Source organism: Felis catus, chromosome E1 (genome assembly GCF_018350175.1).
Source record: "Felis catus isolate Fca126 chromosome E1, F.catus_Fca126_mat1.0, whole genome shotgun sequence".
Taxonomy (NCBI): Eukaryota; Metazoa; Chordata; class Mammalia; order Carnivora; family Felidae; genus Felis; species Felis catus.
In genome coordinates, this window is record NC_058381.1 from 43,880,579 (window position 1) to 43,902,907 (window position 22,329).

A 22,329-nucleotide genomic window follows, 5' to 3' on the forward strand; every position below is an offset into this window, starting at 1 on the left:
TCCACCCTGCAAAGGCCACCACTCCCCCCGTCCCTTTGCAGGGATGGGGCACCTGGGTGGCTTAGTTGGTTGAGCGTCTGACTTTGGCTCAGGTCATGGTCTCACCGTTCATGGCTTCGGGCCCCGCATTGGGCTCTGTGCTGACAGCTCAGAGCCTGGAGCCTGCTTCAGATCCTATGTCTCCCTCTCTGCCCCTCCCCTGCTTGTACTCTCTCTCTTGTTCTCTCTTCAAAATAAACATTAAAAAAGATGTTTTTTGAGGAATAAATGCTTACTGTTGTTTAAAAAAAAATTTTTTAAATGTTTATTTTGGAGCGAGCAAGAGACAGAGACATAGAGTGCGAGTGGAGGAGTGGCAGAGAGGGTCATAATCTCGTGGTTCATGGGTTCGAGCCCCGCATCGGGCTCTGTGCTGACAGCCCCGAGCCTGGAGCCTGGTTCAGATTCTGCGTCTCCCTCTCTCTCTGCCCCTCCCCAGCTCACGCTCTTTGTCACTCTCAAAAGTAAATAAACATTAAAAAAAAAAAATCTAGGGGCCCCTGGGTGGCGCAGTCGGTTAAGCATCCGACTTCAGCCAGGTCACGATCTCGCGGTCTGTGAGTTCGAGCCCCGCGTCAGGCTCTGGGCTGATGGCTCAGAGCCTGGAGCCTGTTTCCGATTCTGTGTCTCCCTCTCTCTCTGCCCCTCCCCCGTCCATGCTCTGTCTCTCTCTGTCCCAAAAATAAATAAACGTTGAAAAAAAAAAATTAAAAAAAAAAAACCTAATAAAAAAAATTCACAAATCTAGCCCCAAATTAAGCTCTCAATGACATGAAACACATTTTTGCTCCTTTTTTTTTTTTTTTTTTTTTAACATTCTGTATGTGGCACATTAGTATTTTCTTTTAGAAATTATTTTGGCAACTTAATCCCTAATTCAGGACATCCATGTGAGTGATTTACAGAAAAGTTCTTCAGCAAGATATTCATGCAAGATATATATGAGATGCCGACATCTGGGTGACACACCCTATTTGAATGGCATAATGGTTTCAAACGCTGTAGTATAATCACATTTAAGGCCATAGTTACTCTGTTCCCAAATCCTTGAGATTCTGTTTGAGGGGAGCTCTAAAAGGCTTGTGTCCTTTCCTATGTCCACAACTGTGGGAGTGCTCTGATGAAATTTGCTCTCCAAATTTCAAATAAGGGGTCAGAGCCAAGGGTCAGGACTTCAGGAAAAGCCCCAGAAATCCCCTGCAGTCAAAAGCAATTTCTGAGTTTCACATTTCCCAAAGGATGATAGAGCTAATGCCAAAGTCTTCCAAATTCTGCTGGTTGCTTTACATTATGGCTACAGTGGCTATGTCACCCCTGAACTTTAATCTCCACATACTTGAATTAAATCCTGTAGCTCGTCTTCAGTACTGGCATCTGTGATCTCTTCACAGGGTCTGTATTCCACAGCTATTTTACCACTTTCTGAAATAAAGTGAATAAGGATTGGAAAAAAAAAAAAAAGAGGGCGCCTGGATGGCTCAGTCAGTTAAGCGTCTGACTTCAGCTTAGGTCATGATCTCAAGGTTCATGAGTTCAAGCCCCATACCGGGGTCTCTGCTGTAAGCACCAGAGCACACTTCAGATCCTCTGTCCCCCTCTCTCTGCCTCTCCCCTGCTTACTCTCTCAAAAATAAACATTTAAAAAATCAATAAAGTTAACAAGATCAATTCAGAATTTTCCTTGTTCTAAAACTAGCTGTATACAATGATAGCACCCAATAACTAGACATTCTTTTTATTTATAAAAGCAGAAAATAAAAGCATTTTCCTAGAAGTTTTCTCATCTCACACTTCAATTTTTTTTTTTTTATTTAAAAAAATTTTTTTTCAACGTTTATTTATTTTTGGAACAGAGAGAGACACAGCATGAACGGGGGAGGGAAGAGAGAGAGGGAGACACAGAATCGGAAACAGGCTCCAGGCTCTGAGCCATCAGCCCGGAGCCCGACGCGGGGCTCGAACTCACGGACCGCGAGATCGTGACCTGGCTGAAGTCGGACGCTTAACCGACTGCGCCACCCAGGCGCCCCTCACACTTCAATTTTTAATCATAACTATGTGTGAAAAAATACACATGAAGTTACGGACTGTGTGGTTCAAAAACGCTATCATCTTAAGAGATAGGAACTAAGGAATAATGACACAGGAAGTTAAAACTATGGAAACAACAATGTTCAAAATCAGATGACTAGACAGTAAGGCATTAGGTAGAGGTCAGTGTGAGTTCTGGAATAGAGACCATGGACTATAGCTGATACTTCCTATTAGAAACAAGGCCAGTGTCTACTCCCCAGAAACAAAATCCCACCAGATACAATGAACAATGCTTTGGAGACAGGGGGAGGGGGAGGGAGAGAATGCGCTTGGACAGTTTATTGGCAGAAACTGGCCCATGTCCCTTATAGACAATACAATTCCCCTTAAGGCAAAGTACAGCTACAACATTTGGATCGTGTACAAGGGATACCAGAGCATGTTACGGAGAGGTCAGCAACCCAAAGGTTGAGTTGGGTTCTTAAAGGTTGTTACTCGGAATTGACAGCTAATGGAGATTCTACCTGATGACCAGGGAAGTCAACTTTCACTGCAAGAGCTGTCCAGGCTGGAAGCCTGAGACCAATCCAGGGTCAACTCTTAGGGGCAAATAAGGCCTCTGAAACTTAGCTAGGCTTTCTTAGTCTCTAAGCCTGCAAGACTGTGAAGCGGCGAGGGCGGGGTGGTGGGGGGGCGATTGTTTGGGGACTCATTACTAATTATAAAATTCCCTTGGAGCACAGCCTGTAACATTCACACCATTGTAGAACGCAATAGAGAACACAATCGATGCTATTCAATAGCCTGGCCACTTTCAAGGTTCACAAACATATAGCTGACCCTAATAGAAGAATCATATTCACCCAATAGGTCAGTGCCAAAAACAAAAACTGAAGCTGAATTGATTCCAAAAACATAATCTAATAAATTCTCCAACAGGAAGACGATGATAACAAGTTAACATATTTTCTCTGCTTACCATGTTTCAGGGATAGTTTTAAACTTTTCCATCATCTCATTTGCTCTTACAATTCATCCCCCATGAGGTAAGTTGAATGATTACCTTTACTTGGCAGATAGAGAAATTGCAGCTTAGAGAGATTAAATACTTCAAATCTGACTATAAAACCTAAAATTGCATAAGAAATCTAGGAGACAGAGCTAAGATTCAACACCAGACGTCCAAAGCTTCAAAGTTTTTTTGTTTTGTTTTGCTTTGTTTTTTATTTATTTTGAGAGAGAGAGCACATGGCATGTGAGAGTCAGGGAGAGGCAGAGAGAGAGGTAGGGAAAGAATCCCAAGCAAGCTCCACGCTGTCAGCACAGAGCCCGACATGGGGCTCAATCTCACAAATCGTGAGATCACGACCTGAGCTGAAATCAACAATTGGACGCTTAACTGATTGAGCCACACACGTGCCCCCAAAGCTTATACTCACAATAGTATTCTGTGTTATGAGCAAACAATCAAGAAAGAAGACTGGGTCAAACACTTTCTGTGTGGACAGAGGTAAATCACTGTATATCTATATACTGGGGACAAAAATATTTGTGGTCATTTTTCTCACAAATGCCACAAAGAACAAATTTGAGACTACTGCTTTGAAAGCATTTGGTGAATAAAAGAGTATGAAGTGTTTTCATCCAATTAACTTTTCAAAATGAGTTTATTGGCTCGTTGAAACTGATATACTACAAGGACAATCAAGTAAATCTTACCTAAAATCACAATCAGCAGTTTCTGGAATGCATCTGACACAGCCTTCTGAATAGCAAGCTTCTGGATTGTCCGCCTTTTCATAAGAAATGATAATGGCCCTGCATCCAACCAAAACAAATGGATTGAACATGCCTATCTGAATGATAACTGATTTGGGGGTTATATGTGTAAAGGTGAAAATACATCCATGATTCGTCGTTCATTATCTTAGCAAGTAAGGGCAGGCACAACACGAGGCTGAATGACTCTGCTGTAGGTATATCCTGGCAGGGCACATTTTGACCGCCCTGATCTACTCCAGAAGTTTTGGAAGTACCAAAAGGGAGACTCAAGCCAAGAAAGTGGCACAGATCTCACATCGCTCGTAGATTTCAAACGGACAGGCGGAAACTATAGTTTCAGACCCTACTGCAGACCCTACTCTCCTGTGCATCAAGGGCTGGAGTCACATGGGGAGAAAGGTTCGGTGGTAGTGCACATGACCCCCTGGTCTCTTCCTGGGCATCACCCAAGGGAGCCTTACTCCCTTAGCCTTGCTAACAGCCCTGCCCCTCCCGGAAAACCCTAAGCCTACGTGCTGTAGGCACTGGGAGAAAACAGTACCAATGGGAATACCTTTTCTAGGCATCTGTATTTGACTCTTTACACTCCAGCCCTTTGATAGGAGGCAAAGGACTCAACATTCACACAAGAGTTTATTTAAATCTTTAGATGATCACTTTGCTGGGATCACTGCAGGCTGCAAGAGATATGTATTTGAAGGACTATTTTAGCACAAGGCGAATTCTTAACCACAAATGGGAAAAACGTTACTTCCCTCCTCCTAAACTTCTTGGCAGAAAGTCAGCTTTAGAATTTTAAAGTTAAAGGTTCTTTCAGGTATTGCCTGAGATAAAAGCCTGTACCGTAGGCCAGAAAAACTCTGCCTAGGGCTTTAGGAGCTTAGCAAGGGGGAGGGCTGGATGATGTATCTGAAAAGATGAGTTTTTAGAGAGAAAGAGGGATTCTGCCTCCCCTCCACCCCCACCCCACCTCCACTGTAAACGGACCTTCCTCCAGGGTATCCAAAGGCTCCTCGGCCATGCCAGCTCCGGGACTCCGGCACTCATAGGATGGCAACACCACCTCTAAAGCACAGAAGAATTTCAGGCTCTGCTTCTGAAGTGGTGGCACAGTATCTTCATTTGCCCTTTCTTCAAGGTCAGAAAGATCCTGAAGCTGTTAGGATTTTATTATTATTTTTTTTAATGTTTATTTTTGACACAGAGAGAGAGAGAGAGAGAGAGAGAGAGCGAGAGAGAGGGAGCATGAGCAGGGGAGGGGCAGAGAGAGAGGAAGACACAGAATCCCAAACAGGCTCCAGGCTCTGAGCGGCCGGACAGAGCCCCACGCGGGGCTCGAACTCACGGACGGCGAGATCATGACCTGAGCCAAAGTCGGACACTCAACTGACTGAGCCACCCAGGCGCCCCAAGCTGTTAGGATTTTAAATGGAAGGTCCTTCCTTGGATCTGAATGTAAGCTTCAAGATGTTTTGTTATTGAAAACAAAACCAGGGGCGCCTGGTGGCTCAGTTGGTTAACCTTCTGACTTGGGCTCATGTCATGATCTCACTGTTCATGGGTTTGGGACCCGCGTCGAGCTCTGTGCTGACAACTCAGAGCTTGGAGCCTGCTTCTGATTCTGTCTCTCCCTCTCTTTCTGCCCCTCCCCCGCTTGCAATCTGCCTCTCTCTCTAAAAAAAAAAAAAAAAAAAAAATGCAAACTAAACTCCAGCAATCCCAGCCCACAATGGAGGTATCCTATAGCCTCAAAATCAAGTAAGACTTACAAATGGATAAAGACAATTGGTTTTTATTATACACCATACAAATACTGGACAAGATTATGGACACCACCACCCAAGTTACTGAGATTACTATGAATTCTTGGTGGCAGGCTCAGGTACTTCCAGTTAGAGGCCTCTCACATCTCCCCACAACCCAGTTTTCTCCTCTCTGAAGTCCAGAATTTCAGTGTTGAAATGATTCTAATTAGTCAGAGAAAATCTATAAAGTTTACCCTGATGATCCTTTTTGACCATCCATTGAAACCAAAGTAATAATTTGCCAGTTCTGGGCACTGGGAGCTATTTAGGGCAAGGGCCTGATGTTGAACCGCCTTATGTTTGGTGCCAAGACGAACCTAAAGACATAAGAAATAGACCTGAAAATATCATAACCTGACACAGAGGCTTCCTGTGGATACACCTGAGATTTATCAATACCTATTTCATAGAGAGCTTGTGAAGATCAAACTGGAAACATTTTAAGAAATCAGCTCCTAATAAACCCTAAATAAATGCTATGTACTATTTTTACACTATAGACTTTTCTGCATCATTTCCAGGGACCTTGATTAATCGGCTTTCCGTGATCTCTGATATTGAAAGTGATGATGAAAGCAACTAAGGAAGCCCTCTGGAAGCAAATTATAGGGCTGTAGGTAAGCAAGGGAAGTAAACTTTTTGCTGTCTCATCCCGTAGCTCCTGTTTGAGAATATGACCTCAAGAGCAGGTAACATGGACCTGAGTAGGACCTGAATCAGCAGCACCCACCCCCCGCAAGTTACTAACCCCTGTTAGAAGAAGGAATATACATACTTCTGTAAATTTTATAAGCAAATAAAACAATAAGAGGTTCATTTGCCTTAATAAGCTTCTTTGAGAATGCAAATACCTCCAGTGTTAACTCTCTAAGTAACTTACACACACAGTGTATTTCTTACATCCTCTAGTTCTTTTTTTAAATGTCTAATTCGGGGCACCTGGGTGGCTCAGTCGGTTAAGCGGCCGACTTGGGCTCAGGTCACGATCTCGCCATCCATGAGTTCGAGCCCCGCGTCGGGCTCTGGGCTGATGGCTCACAGCCTGGAGCCTGCTTCCAATTCTGTGTCTCCCTCTCTCTCTGCCCCTCCCCCGTTCATGCTCTGTCTCTCTCTGTCTCAAAAATAAATTAAAAACGTTAAAGAAAAAAAAAAATGTCTATTTCAAGTGGGGTGTAGTATATTAGTATACTCATAAAAATTCAAATAATTCAAAAAAGTCAAAGTATTATTAACTCTATTGATTTGTTTGTGCAACTTCCTCTATCACTAGTTTATCAGTTCCTTAAGTGCTTGAAGGAACCATATTTTATTCTTTTCTCATTCCTAGAATCAAGCACAGGTCTATGGATTAAGTGAATGGATGAGTAGATAAAAAAGTGAAATTACTTTCTCCAATTGAAGCTGCCTGCTAGGAAGGAGAAATGAAGATGAACTTTTAAATGTTGAGTGCTACAGCACAGGCTAATGGTGAGGCAGAGTGGAGCTGTTCTGGACAACCAGGAAGCTTCAGAAGGGCCTTGAGCCCCTGAGTGGTAGAGACAGTTGTCACCTTAGATAACCTTGCCACAGTTCTTGCTGGCAACCGTTTTCCTTCATGCTACTGAAAAAAAGCTCTCAGATGCCTTAGGCCTTTCCTTGATTTTACTGTAAGATGTTATTCTTGGGGCGTCTGGGTGGCTCAGTCTGTTGGGCATCCGACTGCAGCTCAGGTCATGATTCTCACAGTTTGTGAGTTCGAGCCCCGTGTCAGGCTCTGTGCTGACAGCTCATAGCCTGGAGTCTGCTTCCGATTAGGTGTCTCCCTCTCTCTCTGCCCCTCACCCGCTCATGCTCTGACTCTGTCTCTCAAAAATAAACATTAGGGGCGCCTGGGTGGCTTGGTCGGTTAAGCGTCCGACTTCGGCTCAGGTCATGATCTCACGGCCTATGAGTTCGAGCCCCGCGTTGGGCTCTGTGCTGACAGCTCAGGGCCTGGAGCCTGTTTCAGATTCTGTGTCTCCCTCTCTCTCTGCCCCTCCCCTGTTCATGCTCTGTCTCTCTCTGTCTCAAAAATAAATAAACATTAAAAAAAAATTTTTTTTAACTAGACATTAAAAAAAATTTTTTAATATGTTCTTTTTAAATATGTATTTATAAAAGGTAAACAAACAAACAAACAAACAAACAACCAGAAACTATGTGTACTTGCCAAAGTATAAAGGAACACATAGGTAAATTGGGCAACAATTTCAGTAAGCAGCCGGGAGGGGGGGGTGGGCGGGGTGGGGGGAGGGGGGGTGGTAACCCAAGGCTCTGTTAAATAAATAAAGAAATTTAATATGAATGCTCTCTCCTGTCAACTATATATTGACTTTGGGCTTTATGCTGTGAAATCTCAAAATCCATTTGTGAAATGGTCTTAATGTCCAATGAGAGAAAAACACCTCATTACTCACAACTGATACAAACTAATTATTTCATAATCTGTAATAGCTGAGTGGCTGGGTGACATTTTCACAGGCTAGAAGCTTGCAAACTAAGGAATGCCTGACACGTGATCATTTCAATCATAGGGAGTGGAGCCAGGATTGAAGACAGTGTTGAACAAGTGGAGATAGTACACTCAGAGTCACATTTGAAAAGGATTCTTAGATTCGATCCAGATTAAATCAGTAAGGAAGGGCATATGGGTAAGAACAGGCAGTCAAGTCCATAGGAAGTAGCTAGATTAAGAAGCCAGTTAGAGAAAGCTGATGAAAACATACAATTATAAAGTGAAAGGTTTGGCAATCTAAGCCTCACTCAACTTATTCAAAGGAGTTGACATGGCCCTTGATAAGGAAATGGTGATTGAATTGAGGCTCATCATGAAATATAATTCTGGGGCTCTGGGAAAGTAAAATGCACAGCATGTTGGTATGGAATAAAGTTTCTGTGGTGTATTAAAGAATGTTTTAACCATTTTCCCAGGAGTTGAAGGGAGTTCTGAATAGGCAGTTTGGGAGTGATGACGATGATAATGACGATGAAGCATCCTTTATAATACAACTGATGAAAGAGTCTGTCATTTTATATCCACATAATAGAGGGGGGCCTGGGTTGCTCAGTCGGTTAAGCGTCCGACTTCAGCTCAGGTCATGATCTCAGGATTCATGAGTTCGAGCCCCACATCGGCTTCTGAGCTGACAGCTCAAAGCCTAGAAGTTTGCTTCTGATTCTGTGTCTCCCTCTTTCTCTTCCCCTTCCCTGCTCATGCCCTGTTTCTCAAAACTGAATAAAAACGTTAAAAAAAATTTTTTTAATCCCCATAATGTAAATAGAAACAAGACTTCTTGTGAAGCTTTGTTAAATTAAGGGCACCAAAAAATGACACGGGGTTGAACATCAGTAAGTTTGGGTTTGACCTCTACCTTCCAGTTACTGTCATGAACCTTAAGTAAGTCACTTAACTATCCTGAGTTCGAGTTTCTTCATCTGAAAACAAAACAAACATAACAAAACAACCCAAAACCCAGGGAAACCGGAGGATCAGTGTAGCAATGCATCTAAAAGCATTCTGTAAACTACAGTGGTATACCAACCCTGGTCTATTATTGCTGAATTCAACCCTTCGTCCCAGTGGAGTTAGGAATTTCCCACTTGGACCCACCTTCACTGGAGAATTCTGAAAAAGCTGCTTCTGGTCGCATGCCTTTCGGGCTCTGTGAGCATCCCTTGCTGAGTAAAACTTGATGATGGCGTAGAAACCAGGACGGGCCACTGCAGCGTTCGGGAAGACTCGGACCGAATACAGAAGGCCAAACTGGGAGAATACTGCCAACAGAGAATGCTGTGGGGTGGTCCCACGCCAAGTAAGTGCATGAAATTTCGCGCCCAGGAAGCAAAACTGCCTTCTATTCCCTAAGCCCTCCTGCACACGCAACCCAAAGCACTTCTCATTTCGTTGAAAAGATTTCCCTCTGAAATCCTAGGATTCGAGAAGCATTAGAAGGCAACATGTGCTGGCTGTTGAGAGTTACCTCTCAAAAATCTGTCGGGGCTGAGACTGCAAAGGTCCCTTTTAGAACTAAGATTCCTCTCGGCGGAGACTACAAGGCGCGCGAGGCGCTCAGCGCCAGACTCTGAGACTCCCAGTCACGGGGAGGTGGGGATGTCTCCCTCCCTGCCTCCCTCCCTCCCTCCCTCCCGGCCCGGCTCACACGCAAGGCCTCGGCCGTGGGTCCAGAACTCAGCTCCCACACCAGCAAGGTTTTGTCACTCTCGGTGGGAACCGTAAAAGAGACCAATTCCGCCATCCTACCACCAAGGCGCAGGCACGACTAAGGTTTAAGTGGCCCCGCGCCTGCGCAAGGCGCGCCCGCGCGTTTTAAAAAGGGGCTCGTACGAGGGGCGGGGCCAGCTCGCCGCGGGGTGGGGCGGGGGCTGTCCCCCGGACCTCTCCTTCGCCCCTCCCGCTCTGGGGCGGGTCTCTGCCTCTACTTCCTCTCCCGCAGCTCCATTGTCTCAATGTCGTACAATTTAGTGCTTCTAGTCAAGTGTATTTAAAAAAATTGTTTTTAAATATTTATTTTTGAGAGACAGAGTGAAAGCAGCGGAGACTCAGACACACACACACACACACACACACACACACACACACACTCCGAAGCAGGCTCCAGGGTGTCAGCACAGAGCCCCAAGCAGGGCTCAAACTCACAAACTGTGAGATCACGACCTGGGCTGAGCCACCCAGGCACCATTAGTCAAGTGTATTTTTACAGTAGGGTCTAAAGGGTGAGCTTACAGGATCCCTGGGTGTGGACAATTTTATGGCAGCCTTCTTCTTCCTCTTCACTCCGGGGGAAGATTTAGACTACTAGCAGTTAGTAAGTTACCTACTGAACTGAAAAAATTTGGATTTCTCTACGTTGTGTGGGAAATGACCACTAAAGATGCAATCCTTTGGCTTAAGAATGTTTTCATGAATGTTAAATATACAAATCAAACTATAAGTCATTAGCCGTTAATGAAATCCTTAAAAAGCATTCCCTGATTTCCCTACGTGATTTTGATGAATTGGTGTACGTGTGTGCTTGTTGGGGTGAGATGATGTGGGAGTTTGGCAAGCAGGGTAAGGAGGAGAGATAAATTTGAAAAAATCAGAGTGAGGACAGGTAGGCCACCAATATTGGAGCTCATGGTGCTTGTGCAGAAGGGCCGTTCTCGGCATCCAAATAGCTATTTTGAGGACTGACACACTGAGAGGGAAAGTAGGTCCTAATGATCCTTATTTTAATCCTAGAATGTCTGAGCCAGAAGGGGCCTTACAAAACCAGTCTCCTGAGGTTTCTAAACAGTGGCCTTCAGACTGCTGCTGGTCTGTGGTGAAGGTTTCACCAGTCCTTGCCAAAGCAAGACAAGGTAATATAAGCAGGGTTAAAAAAAATATTTTCACAAAACAAAATCTATTCCATTATCCTATAAATATGACCCTCATTTAAAAAATGATTTTAATATTATTTATTTTTGAGAGAGAGAGAGCATGCATGTGCGAATGGGGGAGGGGCAGAGAGAGAGAGGGAGACACGGACTCCGAAGCGGCCTCCAGGCTCTGAGCTGTCGGCACAGAGCCCCTCGCCGGCGCTCAAACCCACAAACCGCAAGATCGTGACCTGAGCGGAAGTCTGACGGTCAACCAACTGAGCCACCCGGGCCCCCTGACCTTCATTTTTCATGCTAAAAACTGTTTTATGAGGAGATGCTGATAGAGGATAGTTGTTGTGATTAATAGTCTTTCTTGGGCATTAAAATAAAAAGTTGGAAATGTTAACATGGACTTAACTTTTTTCGTGTTTTACTGGTCTGTGAAGTCCAAAAGTCTGGGAACCACTCAAATGTCAAATCTCTCACTTCAGAGCTGAAGTAGTTAAGGCTCAGAAGTAGGGACAGCAGTGGCCCAGGTGGGACAGTTTATTCAGGCAGTTCCGATTGTAGCCATGGGTGGAACATTCCTCCAACTGCCCCTTTTCTGTCTTTGCGTTGTCATTTTGCAGGTTCGACTCCACATCAGCACCATGTATTCATTGTATGTATCCACTCATTCGCTGTAGCCAGTATTCGTGTATGTCTCTGCTTCTCCAGGCAGATGGTGAACACCTCAAGACCAATAGTTATGATTTACCTTCCTTCTTCTAGTCCCTACCACCCTCCTGCCATACTAGGTACTCGATATCTGGAATTAAAAATGAATAAATCAACACATTCTTTGCACAAGGAATGCTTTAACAATTCCCCAAATAGAACAACTTCTTCACTGTGGTCCTCTCTTGGTTTGCGATTGACAGTCAGGAACCAGGGGCCTGGGCCTGGATGGGTACAAGGAGAAAGCCCTAGAAACCCAATTATTTCTGGGGCTCCGGTCAGTCCTTTTTGAACATGGGAAGTAAGAAAATCACGTGAAGTGGAGGCAAGAGGAAGAAGGCATGAAGAATCCCCAGGCGAGAAGAGGAACGCTGGAAGGACTCCACGCCTGTCTCATTCCTTGTGACACCCCGTCATCCAGTAGGAGAGTGGCCGGCCGGCACAGTGCAACCTCCATGCCACCCTGTGGAGAGAAGGCTGGGTTCTTGCTTCCTACTTAGTAGCTCCTTCTCCACATCCATGACCCAGCACTTAGTGAACGCACAGCACAGCACAGCACGGCAATGCACAGAACCCCCTTCACTGCTCGCTCTCTGGTCTGTCCCCCTGTGGCCCCTCTGAGCCTTCCTTTAAATTTCTCTTATCTGTGGTGTTTGGCTCCTCCCCCCGTCCAGTATGCTCCCACGTTTTCAAATCCTCCTCTGGCCCCGAAGGGGGAGCGCACCATTTTACAAGGCTGAGAGTCACTAAACACACAGAAAGATAGATAGATAGATAGATAGATAGATAGATAGATAGATAAATAACCAATCCGTCAATCTCAGGGGCAACTATCGACTCTCCCTCCAGAGAGGGTCATCCCTAATAGCCGTCAGCGTCTCTTCTGCATGGTGTTCCTAGAGTAGACAAGGCACTTAACCCCCTCCATCCTCACAGGCACCTGTAGAGGCAACTTATCTATCTATCTATCTATCTATCTATCTATCATCTATCTCCAATCTGAAGCTCAGAAAAGTGAAGCAACCATTGCACTGTCTCCCATTGGGAAGCTGACAGCTTTGGGGGTATTTGCTCAGCTGAGGAGCTACGCACCTTTTACAGAAAATGTTGCTGCGAATTATGGAGAGGGCCAGCCCCACCCCCCACCCGTGGCCAGCATGATGGTACTGCTTAACTGCTCCCACACCTACAGCTCATTGAACCACGCGGGGATGATGGGTCCAAGCTGAGCCAATCAGATTCTCTATCCCAGCCCCTTGGACTCTGGGGCTGAGACTAGCCAGTCTCCGTGACTGCTCAGAACATTAGCCCGTTAGCTTGGGGGCAGCCACGATCTGTCCTCTGGAATGTGGAGCAGAATATACTGCTCTACAAAGAAAGTAGTGAAGGAAATGCACGAGGAGGCAGAAACTTGTCAGGAGAGCCACACTGACAGTTCCCAGCTCCGCCTCCGTTCTCTTCCCGAGAAGAGACCCCTTGGGCAAGCTCGGTGAGACACCTTGTCCCCTCCGAAGCCATCTCCCTCAGCTAACTCAAGTTGCTTTGCTACTGTGTCCAAAGCGGTTTTAATACAACATCAGAGAAAGACCCAGATCCCAAGTCTTGTAAGTCCCAGTTCCGAGCCCCGCCGCTCTCCCACGTTTTTCTAGACGGTTAGAAGGGGTCGAGTCCTTGCCTCCTGTCCCCTCCTGTCACTACATCCTTCTTGGGGCTCTGCCTGCTAACTTAGTCCCACAGTGACCTCCTCACCAGTTCTTCATTCCCCCTGCTCCAGACACCATCTTTTTCACACAGTTGATGGTTGAGAGAAGATCGGGGCTCAGCAGTTCTGAAGGGGAGACAGAGAACACCCGTGAGAACACAGAGGACAGTCCCAGAGACCGAGGCAGACACTGGCTCTCCCTGCCCCCCAGGGGCTGAGTCCTTCCAGATTAGGCAAGGGCTCCCTCCCAGAGGCCCATTGAGATATCCCCACAATGGCTGCTAGAGGTCAAGGGTGGCTAGGGGTAGGGGCAGGAGGGGCAGGAGTAAATGTATGTTTACTACCACACATCCTAGCTAGGGTACATGCTGGTTCACGCCACGTTTGAGGGTTTCTAGGGAAAGGAAATGTCAAAACAGGCAGCACAGAGGCCAAGGTAAACCTTGCCTAATGAGAGAGGCTCTTCAGGTGAAGAGTGCAGGGATGTTGATCAGAGTACGAAAGAGGGAGTAAGGGGCAAAGTCATGGACCTGTGGAGCCTCCAGCAGTGGCTCTGAGGTGGGGAGTTTGCCCTTGGCCTCGAATCAACCAGGCCATTAACCAAACAAAGTCAGTACTTGATGGTTAGAGCTGAGCCTTCAGGGCCACCAGTCTGGCATTCAGCACTGGTTCTATGAGCCTCAGTTTGCTCGTCTGTAAAGCGGGGATCATAAGAGTTTCCACCGCATGACAAGCTGGCATGTGAAGTGCTTAGTATATAACACACTCTCGATAAATGTTGGCCGCTGCTGTCCTCTGCTACTGGGTGTGCAGAGCCTTTCTGGAGCCTGCACCCCGGAGAATCTCCTAACCGGAGGGGCATCGTAGCCACTAGTCAAATCCTCTGCTCAGCAAAGGCATTCCTGGACTCCTCGGGCCATCCCTCTGGGTGCATTCCCAGGCTTGGAGTGGGAAGAGAAGTCCTGTGAGTAGACCCCACTCAGCCTCTCACCTCTCCCACCCTGAGACCCCGGCCAGACCTTTGCAGTCCTCGTGGCAAATGTTTTCCGAGTGACTCTTGTAATCATTGCACCAGTAGTGGCTGTTGATCTGGAAGATGCCATAGTCGAAGCTGCCGTCTGCATTTTCATTTACCTTTGACAGGTTGAAGTTGCTCTCCACAAAAGCCAGGCACAGCCCTTCGAACAGGGAGAAGAAGGTTTTTAGAGGGCTCTGAACTGAGGGACAAAGGATACGGAGGAGAAAGGGAGACGGGGAAGCCGAAGAAAGGAACAAGGCCTAAGAGGCTAGATGGGGCAAGCTGGCTGGAAACACCCATTAGCTTCTCCCCTCGCCCTTCGGTCCATCCACCTGCCCCTCAGTACAACCGCTCATCATCCCGCTGTCCATCCGCGTCTCCTGCACTTGATGATCGCCTACTGTGTGCCGTGACCCGTGCAAAACCCAGTGAGGGACATTTAGCTGGGTCAAAGGCAGCTGGTGCCTTCAGAGGGCCTATAGTACAAGAATGAAGACACACACCTTAAAGGACCGTAAGACAAGATAAAACGAAAAGGACAGCACAAGACAGGTGTGTGCAAGATCTGGGCAGAAGGACGCTGCCCCACCATGGAGGACGAAGCCTTTGCACTGCTTGCTCCCTCTGCCTGGAATGCTCTTCCCCGGACATTTGGGCGACCCGGTCCTTTGCCTCATTCAGTGCTGCTCAATGTCACCTCCTCAGAGAGGTATTCCTTGACTTCCCCTTCAAGGACAAGGTTACCTCTCACTCCCCTGGCTTTATTCTGCTGCATAACATTTATCACCACCAGGAAGTGCTTCATAGGTTTGTGTGTGTGTTTGGGACTCGCCTCTCCCCCTAGAATGCGAACACTGTGAAGGAAGGGGCTTTGTTGATGTCTCTGTCCCCAGCCCCTAAAATAGTTCCCGGTACATAGTAAGTGCTCAGTTAACAATTGTGGAAGGAATATAGAGTGTTGGGAGGGGCTTCTCGGGGAGGGTTGCTTTTTGAACTTGTCTTTGAAAGACGAATGATGGAAAGATGGCCACATAGGGGGTGACCAGGAGCAGAAGAGGAATGGGGGGGGGGGGTGGGAGTGTGAGAAAGCGGCACTCACAGTCACTCAGGGAGTAGCCCTCAAACCCATCCAGATCCTCCTTGTGCAGCACTCTGGCCAAGTCACAGCGATTGATGAGCTTGGCCTCATTTATGGCAACGAGGCAGCTGACCAAGGACATCAGTAGCGTCCTCATCATCTTCAGAGGGGAGAAGGTGCAGCTGAGGGCCTGTGGTCCCGAGGATCTCCCAGACGTGCTGCTGGTCTCCTCTGAGCACCTGAGGAATCTGGAGAGAGCAGCCAAATGTCCTGGCTCACTCACGGTTCCCTGCCTGGCTATTTCTCTTTCCTCTCACCATTTTATACTTTTTTTTTTTTACTACGGAAACTTTCAAACATTTACAAAATAAGAGAGAATAATATCATGAATCTCCATGTAGCCATTGCCCGGTGTCAACAGTGAAAAACTGAGGCTGATCTCCTTTTATCTACAGGTTTTCTCCTTTTAGCCATTCTCACTCTTGTAAAGGACACCTGGCTATGGGCAGCATTTGGGTACAGGGGTGGGGAGTGAGGCTGGCAAAGGAGATTGATGAGAACTGGGCTTTACTGGTACTTGTGTGTGTGGATTTGAACATGTGCTCTCGTAGGAAGGGCCAGGCCACTGGGTGTTGATCTGCCCTCAACCCCACGCTCCCAGACGCATGATATGTGACTTTTCCCAAGGGTATACCCTGCCTTGTGCAATTCCTGACAGGCTGTCTTATAAGCTCTACACCTTTGTTTCCACTCAAAAGTGGTATCACTGAAGTAAAAGTCACCTTGTTGAAGAAATAAACTTCACTTTCACACTGTGTGTGTGTGTGTGTGTGTGTGTGTGTGTGTGTGTGTGTGTAGGGGGAGGTGCAAGGGGCGGGGACTCTGGATTCACATCGCCTGCTTTCAAAGGTTGGGCTGCTGTGTGACCTTGGGCAATATACTTTACCTCTCTGGGCCTCATTTGTAAAATGAAGATATGCCAATACCGACTTACTAGGGTTGTCATGATGATTAAAGGAAATGATAAATGCCTAAATCTTGGTTTTGCATTCCCCCCCAAATAGGAAGCAAGACTTCTGGGACAAAGGTTGATTCCTAGGCTGGAGTAGGAAAGGGTATAAAATAAGTCTGAATTATCTTGTGCTGGAAAGTAAGAAAGTGCTCAAAATATGGATTGGGGCACGTCAAATGGACATGAGAGCCAGCTCAGAGGGGCACCCACTGGCCAAATCTGGAACACTTTCGTGGTAACAGCTTTATTGAGATAAAATTCCCAGTACATAATTCACATACCACACAATCACTTAATTTAAAGCGCACAGCTCAATAGGGTGTTTGCAGAGCTGTGCGACTATGACCGCGGTCAATTTTAAACATTTTCATCAACCCAACAGGAAACCCCATACCCATTAGCTGTCCCTAATCCACCCCTCCTCCAACCCCTGCCCACCACAAGCCTACTTTCCATTTCTCTAGATTTACCTAACCTGGACACTGCACACAAACAGTCACACCATAGGGGGCCATTGAGCCCGGCTTCTTTCGCTTAACAATGTTTTCAAGATTTACTCATGTTGTGGCAGCCACTGGGATCTCATTCCTTGTGATGAATCCTTCTTTTGTCTCTCTATGGATCGTTTTATAGACTTTTGGGCTACTTTGGGGCTATTATGAATGACGGTGCTGCGAACATTCACGCACAAGTGTTCGTGTGGACAAATGTTTTCATTCCTTCGGGCATATACGCCAAGGAATGGAACTGCTGAGCCATAGAGTAACTTCAAGTTTCAACTTTGGAGCAACTGCCTGACTTCAAAGTGGCTGTACCATTTTACATTGCCATCGGCTTTTCCACATCCTTACCGACACTGGTTACTTTAAAAAAAAAATTATAAAGTTTATTTAGTTATTTTGAGAGAGAGAGAGAGAGAGAGAGGGTGCACAAAAGCTAGGGAGGGGCAGAGAGAGAGGGAGAGAGGGAGAATCCCAAGCAGGCTCCTGTCAACGCAGAGCCCAATGCGGGGCTTGAGCCCACAAACTGTGAGATCATGACCTGAGCTGATATCAAGAGGCTCAACTGACTGAGTCACCCAGGTGCCCCAACGCTTGTTTGTTTTTTTCATTCAATTTACTCTTTTTTTTTAAAGTAGGTTCTGCCCATGACCCTGATGTTGAGAGTCACCATGCTCTATACCAACGGAGCCCACCGCCCCCCTCCCCCGCTAACACTTGTCATTAACTGTCTTTCTGATCAAAGCTCTCCTAATGGTGCCAAGTCGTACACATGGTAGTTTGGATCTGCATTTTCCTGGTGGCTAATGACGCTGAGCATCTTTCCATGTGCTCTTTGGCCATTTGCATATCTTTGGGGAAATTCAGTATTCAGATCTTTTGCCCATTTTCTAGTTGGGTTATTTGTCCTTCTTTATTGAGTTGTAAAAATTCTTTATCAGATGGGAATGCAAGCTGGTGCAGTCACTCTGGAAAACAGGATGGAGTTTCCTCAAAAAACTAAAAATAGAACTACCTTACGACCCAGCAATTGCACTACTAGGCATTTATCCACGGGGTACAGGTGTGCTGTTTTGAAGGGACACATGCGCCCCCATGTTTATAGCAGCACTATCAACAATAGCCAAAGTATGGAAAGAGCCCAAATGCCCATCGATGGATGAATGGATAAAGAAGGTGTGGTATATATATATACAATGAAGTATTACTCGGCAATCAAAAAGAATGAAATCTTGCCATTTGCAACTACATGGGTGGAACTGGAGGGTATTGTGCTAAGTGAAATTAGTCAGAGAAAGACAAACATCATATGACTTCACTCATATGAGGACTTTAAGAGACAAAACAGATGAACATAAGGGAAGGGAAACAAAAATAATCTAAAAACAGGGAGGGGGACAAAACAGAAGAGACTCATAAATATAGAGAGCAAACAGGGTTACTGGAGGGGGTGTGGGAGGGGGGATGGGCTAAATGGGTAAGGGGCAGTAAGGAATCTACTCCTGAAATCATTGTTGCACTAGATGCTAACTAATTTGGATGTAACTCTTAACAAATAAAAAATAAAATTAAAGACAATAAATTAAAAAAAATAAAAATAAAAAATTTTATCAGATACATGGCTTGCAAATATTTTCTCGCATTCTGTGGGTTGCCTTTCACTTTCTTGATGGTATTCTTAGAAACAAAAGAATTCAATGATGATGAAGACCGTTTTCTCTACCTTTTCTTTTGTTGCTTACGCCTTTGGTGTCATAGCTACAGAATTAATACAGAATGGTTTCTAAGGTAGTCTGGGACATTTTGGCCATCAACACAAATAAAGATAGTGACAGGGGAGCTTGGCCGGCTCAGTTGGTGGAGCAAGCGACTCTTGATTTCAGGGTCATGAGTTAGCACCCCACCTTGGGCCTAGAGCGTCTTTGAAAAAAATTATGATAGTGACACATTATAATCGAGTGAAAGAGATAGGAATCCCCGAGTCCTTAATAGTAATAAATAGACAAACAGATACATAACAGGGATGGGGTTGGAGCACTTCCTGACAATAAGATGGTGAGTGATAAACGTGGAGGTGGTCATGAGGTTGGAAAATCATCACTCTGCAGCCATCATAGATTAGTTTGGGCAAGAATCATCAATGGATATTAAATCTAAGGTGGTGGGAAGCTTGGTGAAGAACTGGATGGGGCACCTGGGCTGGCTCAGTCGGTTAAGCACCCAACTTCGGCTCAGGTCATGATCTCGTGGTTCATGGGTTCAGGCCCAGCATCGGGCTCTGTGCTGACAGCTCGGAGCCTGGAGCCTGCTTTGGGTTCTGTGTCTCCCTCTCTCTCTACCCCTCTGCCGCTCACACTCTGTCTCTCTCTCTCTGTCTCTCTCAAAAATAAATAAACATTGGGAAAAAAACTATCAATGCCATGAAAACACAGAATGGGGCTATTTCTGTCACTGTGTGCGTGTGTATCTTTGCCCTGAAAGTAGGTGTATGTCCCTGAGAGCAAAGGCCTAGGTTCCTCCACCCACAGGCTGCAGAGTCAGGAAGCTTCTGCTTGGGCAAGATGGCTGCCTTAATGGCCTTGTTTCCTCACAGATGTCTTCTAACCTCACTCCGTACCAGCCTGAGCTTGTGAACATTCTTTTGCTTCTCTCCCTCCCCCTGGTGTTGCCAGATTTAGTAAAGAAAATTTTACAGGATGCCCAACTACATTAGAATTCCAGACAAACAACAAATAATTTTTTAGTATGAGTGTGTCCCATGCAACCCTGCTCCACCCTGACTCAGGAGGTTCCTTCCGAGACTCGCCAGGGGTCACTGAGCCTTGGGAAGCAGGTGAGCTCTCTCTCTGCCCATGAAGTACCCCCTTGGGGTCTCCATGGGGAATATGGTGCCTCTGGTAGATGCATTCTCACCTCCCCTTCCGAAGCTTACCTCTCTCCTACCCCTCTCTGACCCCAGGTCCCAGACAGCCAGGGCTTTCCTCAAGAATCAGTAGAACGAAGAGTCTCTTCCTCATGAACTATACTCTAGCCCCGCCTAGGTCACAGCTCCCCATGTTCTAAAGAAGGTGGGAGCGCTGGGCCACCCTGCCTTCTGGAACCGCAGTTCTGTGACGTCATCATTCTCCTGGACATACTTGGGTCCAAACCATGCAAACGGAGGCCCATGCAAGCTTCCCGCAGAAAGTACAGATGGGTCTGGAAGCACTGACTGGTGATCACTGTCATGAAGGCCCCTGGGTGGGGCAGCACAGAGGGTCCTGGTTGTTCTGCCTCCTCACCTCCCTTCCCTTTGGTGGGTGGTACCACCTTTGGGGGAACTCCTTCCCCCATGGGGTAGTAGTGGAGAATGCCAGTCACAGGACACTGTGCTCCGGGTGACAGGGTGTGCCTGTGGCCCCCACCACTATATTTTGAATAGAAATTAAGTGGAACAGCTCAGCTTTACAGGGGAAGCCTTCAGGAGTGAGGCCAGAGGCCGACAGTTTGGAATCATGTGGACACAGCCCATCTGAGAGGATAAGCTTCCTTGAAGAGGGAGCAGAGTCCAGACAGGATTCCAATCCTAGAGTCCACCCTTTCCGGGACCCAAACACGGTCTTGCCCTTACTGCAATCCTGCAATTCAATAAATGTCCCTTCCTGCGCCAATAAGTTCGAGGTGAGTTTCTGTCAATTGCAACCAAGAGAGGCCCGCACAGGAGGGAGCGTGGGGTTAACCACCTGTGAAGCGGTGACCCGACAATCTGTCACCTCCCCGTGAAGCTCACACATCCCAGTGTCACTAGTCACCAAAGAAGTCCGAAACATACTTCCACCTGCTGTTGCAGAAAGGAGGCAAAGGAAAGTTTTATTACCGGTGGCTACACTACCCTCTGCAACAGGATGGTAGGGGCTGGCGGAAAGAAGGTAGCAGGAAGAGCCTTTAAGTGGGCAGTGCTGCCCTGTACCTTCTGCCTCCAGACTTTTCTTCCCAAGGACATTGCAGCTTGGGCTGACGATGTCGGGATGCGTAAGAAACGTATACCTCATTCATAAATGATGATGAATATCCCATGGGATTTTTCTTCTCTTCCTTTCAGCAAAATCGCTAATCATGTTATTTTTTTTAAGTTTATTTATTTATTTTGAGAGAGAGAGACAGAGACAGAGAGAGCGAGTGGGAGAGGGGCAGAGAGAGAAGGAGAGAGAGAGAATCCCAAGCAGGTTCTTCACTGTCAGCACAGAGCCTGATGCGGGGCTTGAACTCAAGAACCGTGAGGTCATGACACGAGGGGAAACCAAGAGTCGGATGCGTCAACAACTGAGCCACCCAGGCGCCCCTAATTATGTTATGATAATCAAGATCTTAGGGGTGCCTGGGTGGTTCAGTCGGTTGAGCACCCAGTTCTTGATTTCGGCTCAGGTCATGATCCCAGGGTCCTGGGATGGAGTCCTGCTTGGGGCTCAGCACTGAGCCTGGAGGCTGCTTAAGATTCTCTCTCTCTCTCTCTCTCTCTCTCTCTCTCTCTCTGCCCCCCTCCACTCACACACTTCCTCTTAAAAAAAAAGATTTTAAAATTTACTTAAGGATTAAAAACAATTATATTCAAAGAACAAAAATGTAAATATATTCATTTTTTATTAATTTTTTTGCGACAATTTTTTATGAAAAAATTTTCCAGTGTTTTTCCAAAAAGTTAGGGTTTTTTTTTAAACATTGAAAAGTATCTAATAATGCAGAAGGCAAAATAAAGATTAGAATTACTATCAAATTTTTATATCAAATATACGTAAGTCCAAATACTGTGTATCATTATACTCTCTAAAACCTTAATTAAATTTTATTAAATAACTTAATTTTAAAGTTTAACTTAAATTGTATTTAAATTATACATTTAATTTAAAATTTGATTTATAAATAAGTAACTTTTTATTACTTATTTATTTATATATTTATTTTTAGTAAATTTAACCACAACATGGGGCTCGAACTCGTGACCCTGCGATCAAGAGTCACATGTTCTTTTTCTTCTAATTTTTAAAAAATGTTTATTTTTCAAATGTTTAATGTTTACCAATTGAGCCAGTCAGGCACCCCCCCCCAAAATAAGTACGTTTTTATTTTTTTTACTTTTAAAATTTTTTTAATGTTTATTTATTTTTGAGAGAGACTGAGAGAGACAGAGCTCGAGAGGGGAAAGGCCAGAGAGAGAGGGAGACACAGAATCTGAAACAGGCTCCAGGCTCTCAGCTGTCAGCACAGAGCCCCATGCGGGGCC

The 22,329-nt window shown here is 45.9% G+C and overlaps 1 protein-coding gene and 1 long non-coding RNA gene across 2 annotated transcripts; one reads left to right on the top strand and one right to left on the bottom strand.

Moving 5' to 3' along the window:
- Positions 1 to 11,558: 11,558 nt before the first annotated feature.
- LOC105260088 (lysozyme-like protein 6) lies at positions 11,559 to 20,496 on the bottom strand. The gene is made up of 5 exons (XM_045044340.1): positions 20,002 to 20,496; positions 15,579 to 15,805; positions 14,453 to 14,639; positions 13,509 to 13,587; positions 11,559 to 12,655 (listed from the first exon to the last, which is right to left on the bottom strand). Exons 2-5 carry the CDS (start codon positions 15,715 to 15,717, stop codon positions 12,590 to 12,592), a joined length of 471 nt encoding a protein of 156 aa, XP_044900275.1. The 5' UTR covers positions 15,718 to 15,805; positions 20,002 to 20,496; the 3' UTR covers positions 11,559 to 12,589.
- On the top strand, positions 20,187 to 20,719 carry LOC111557834. The gene is made up of 2 exons (XR_002738226.2): positions 20,187 to 20,283; positions 20,491 to 20,719. It is a non-coding gene; the product is annotated as an uncharacterized LOC111557834 (long non-coding RNA).
- Positions 20,720 to 22,329: the final 1,610 nt, after the last annotated feature.

Excerpts from the sequence above, each read along its gene's own strand:
- LOC105260088 (XM_045044340.1), bottom strand. The coding sequence starts at position 15,717 with ATGATGAGGACGCTACTGATGTCCTTGGTCAGCTGCCTCGTTGCCATA. Across the intron at positions 14,640-15,578 it reads GGGCTACTCCCTGAGTGACT|GGCTGTGCCTGGCTTTTGTG; the intron begins GTGAGTGCCGCT and ends CCCTGTTCGAAG. Across the intron at positions 12,656-13,508 it reads GCAGGGGGAATGAAGAACTG|GAACACCATGCAGAAGAGAC; the intron begins GTGAGGAGGTCA and ends TGTCTACTCTAG.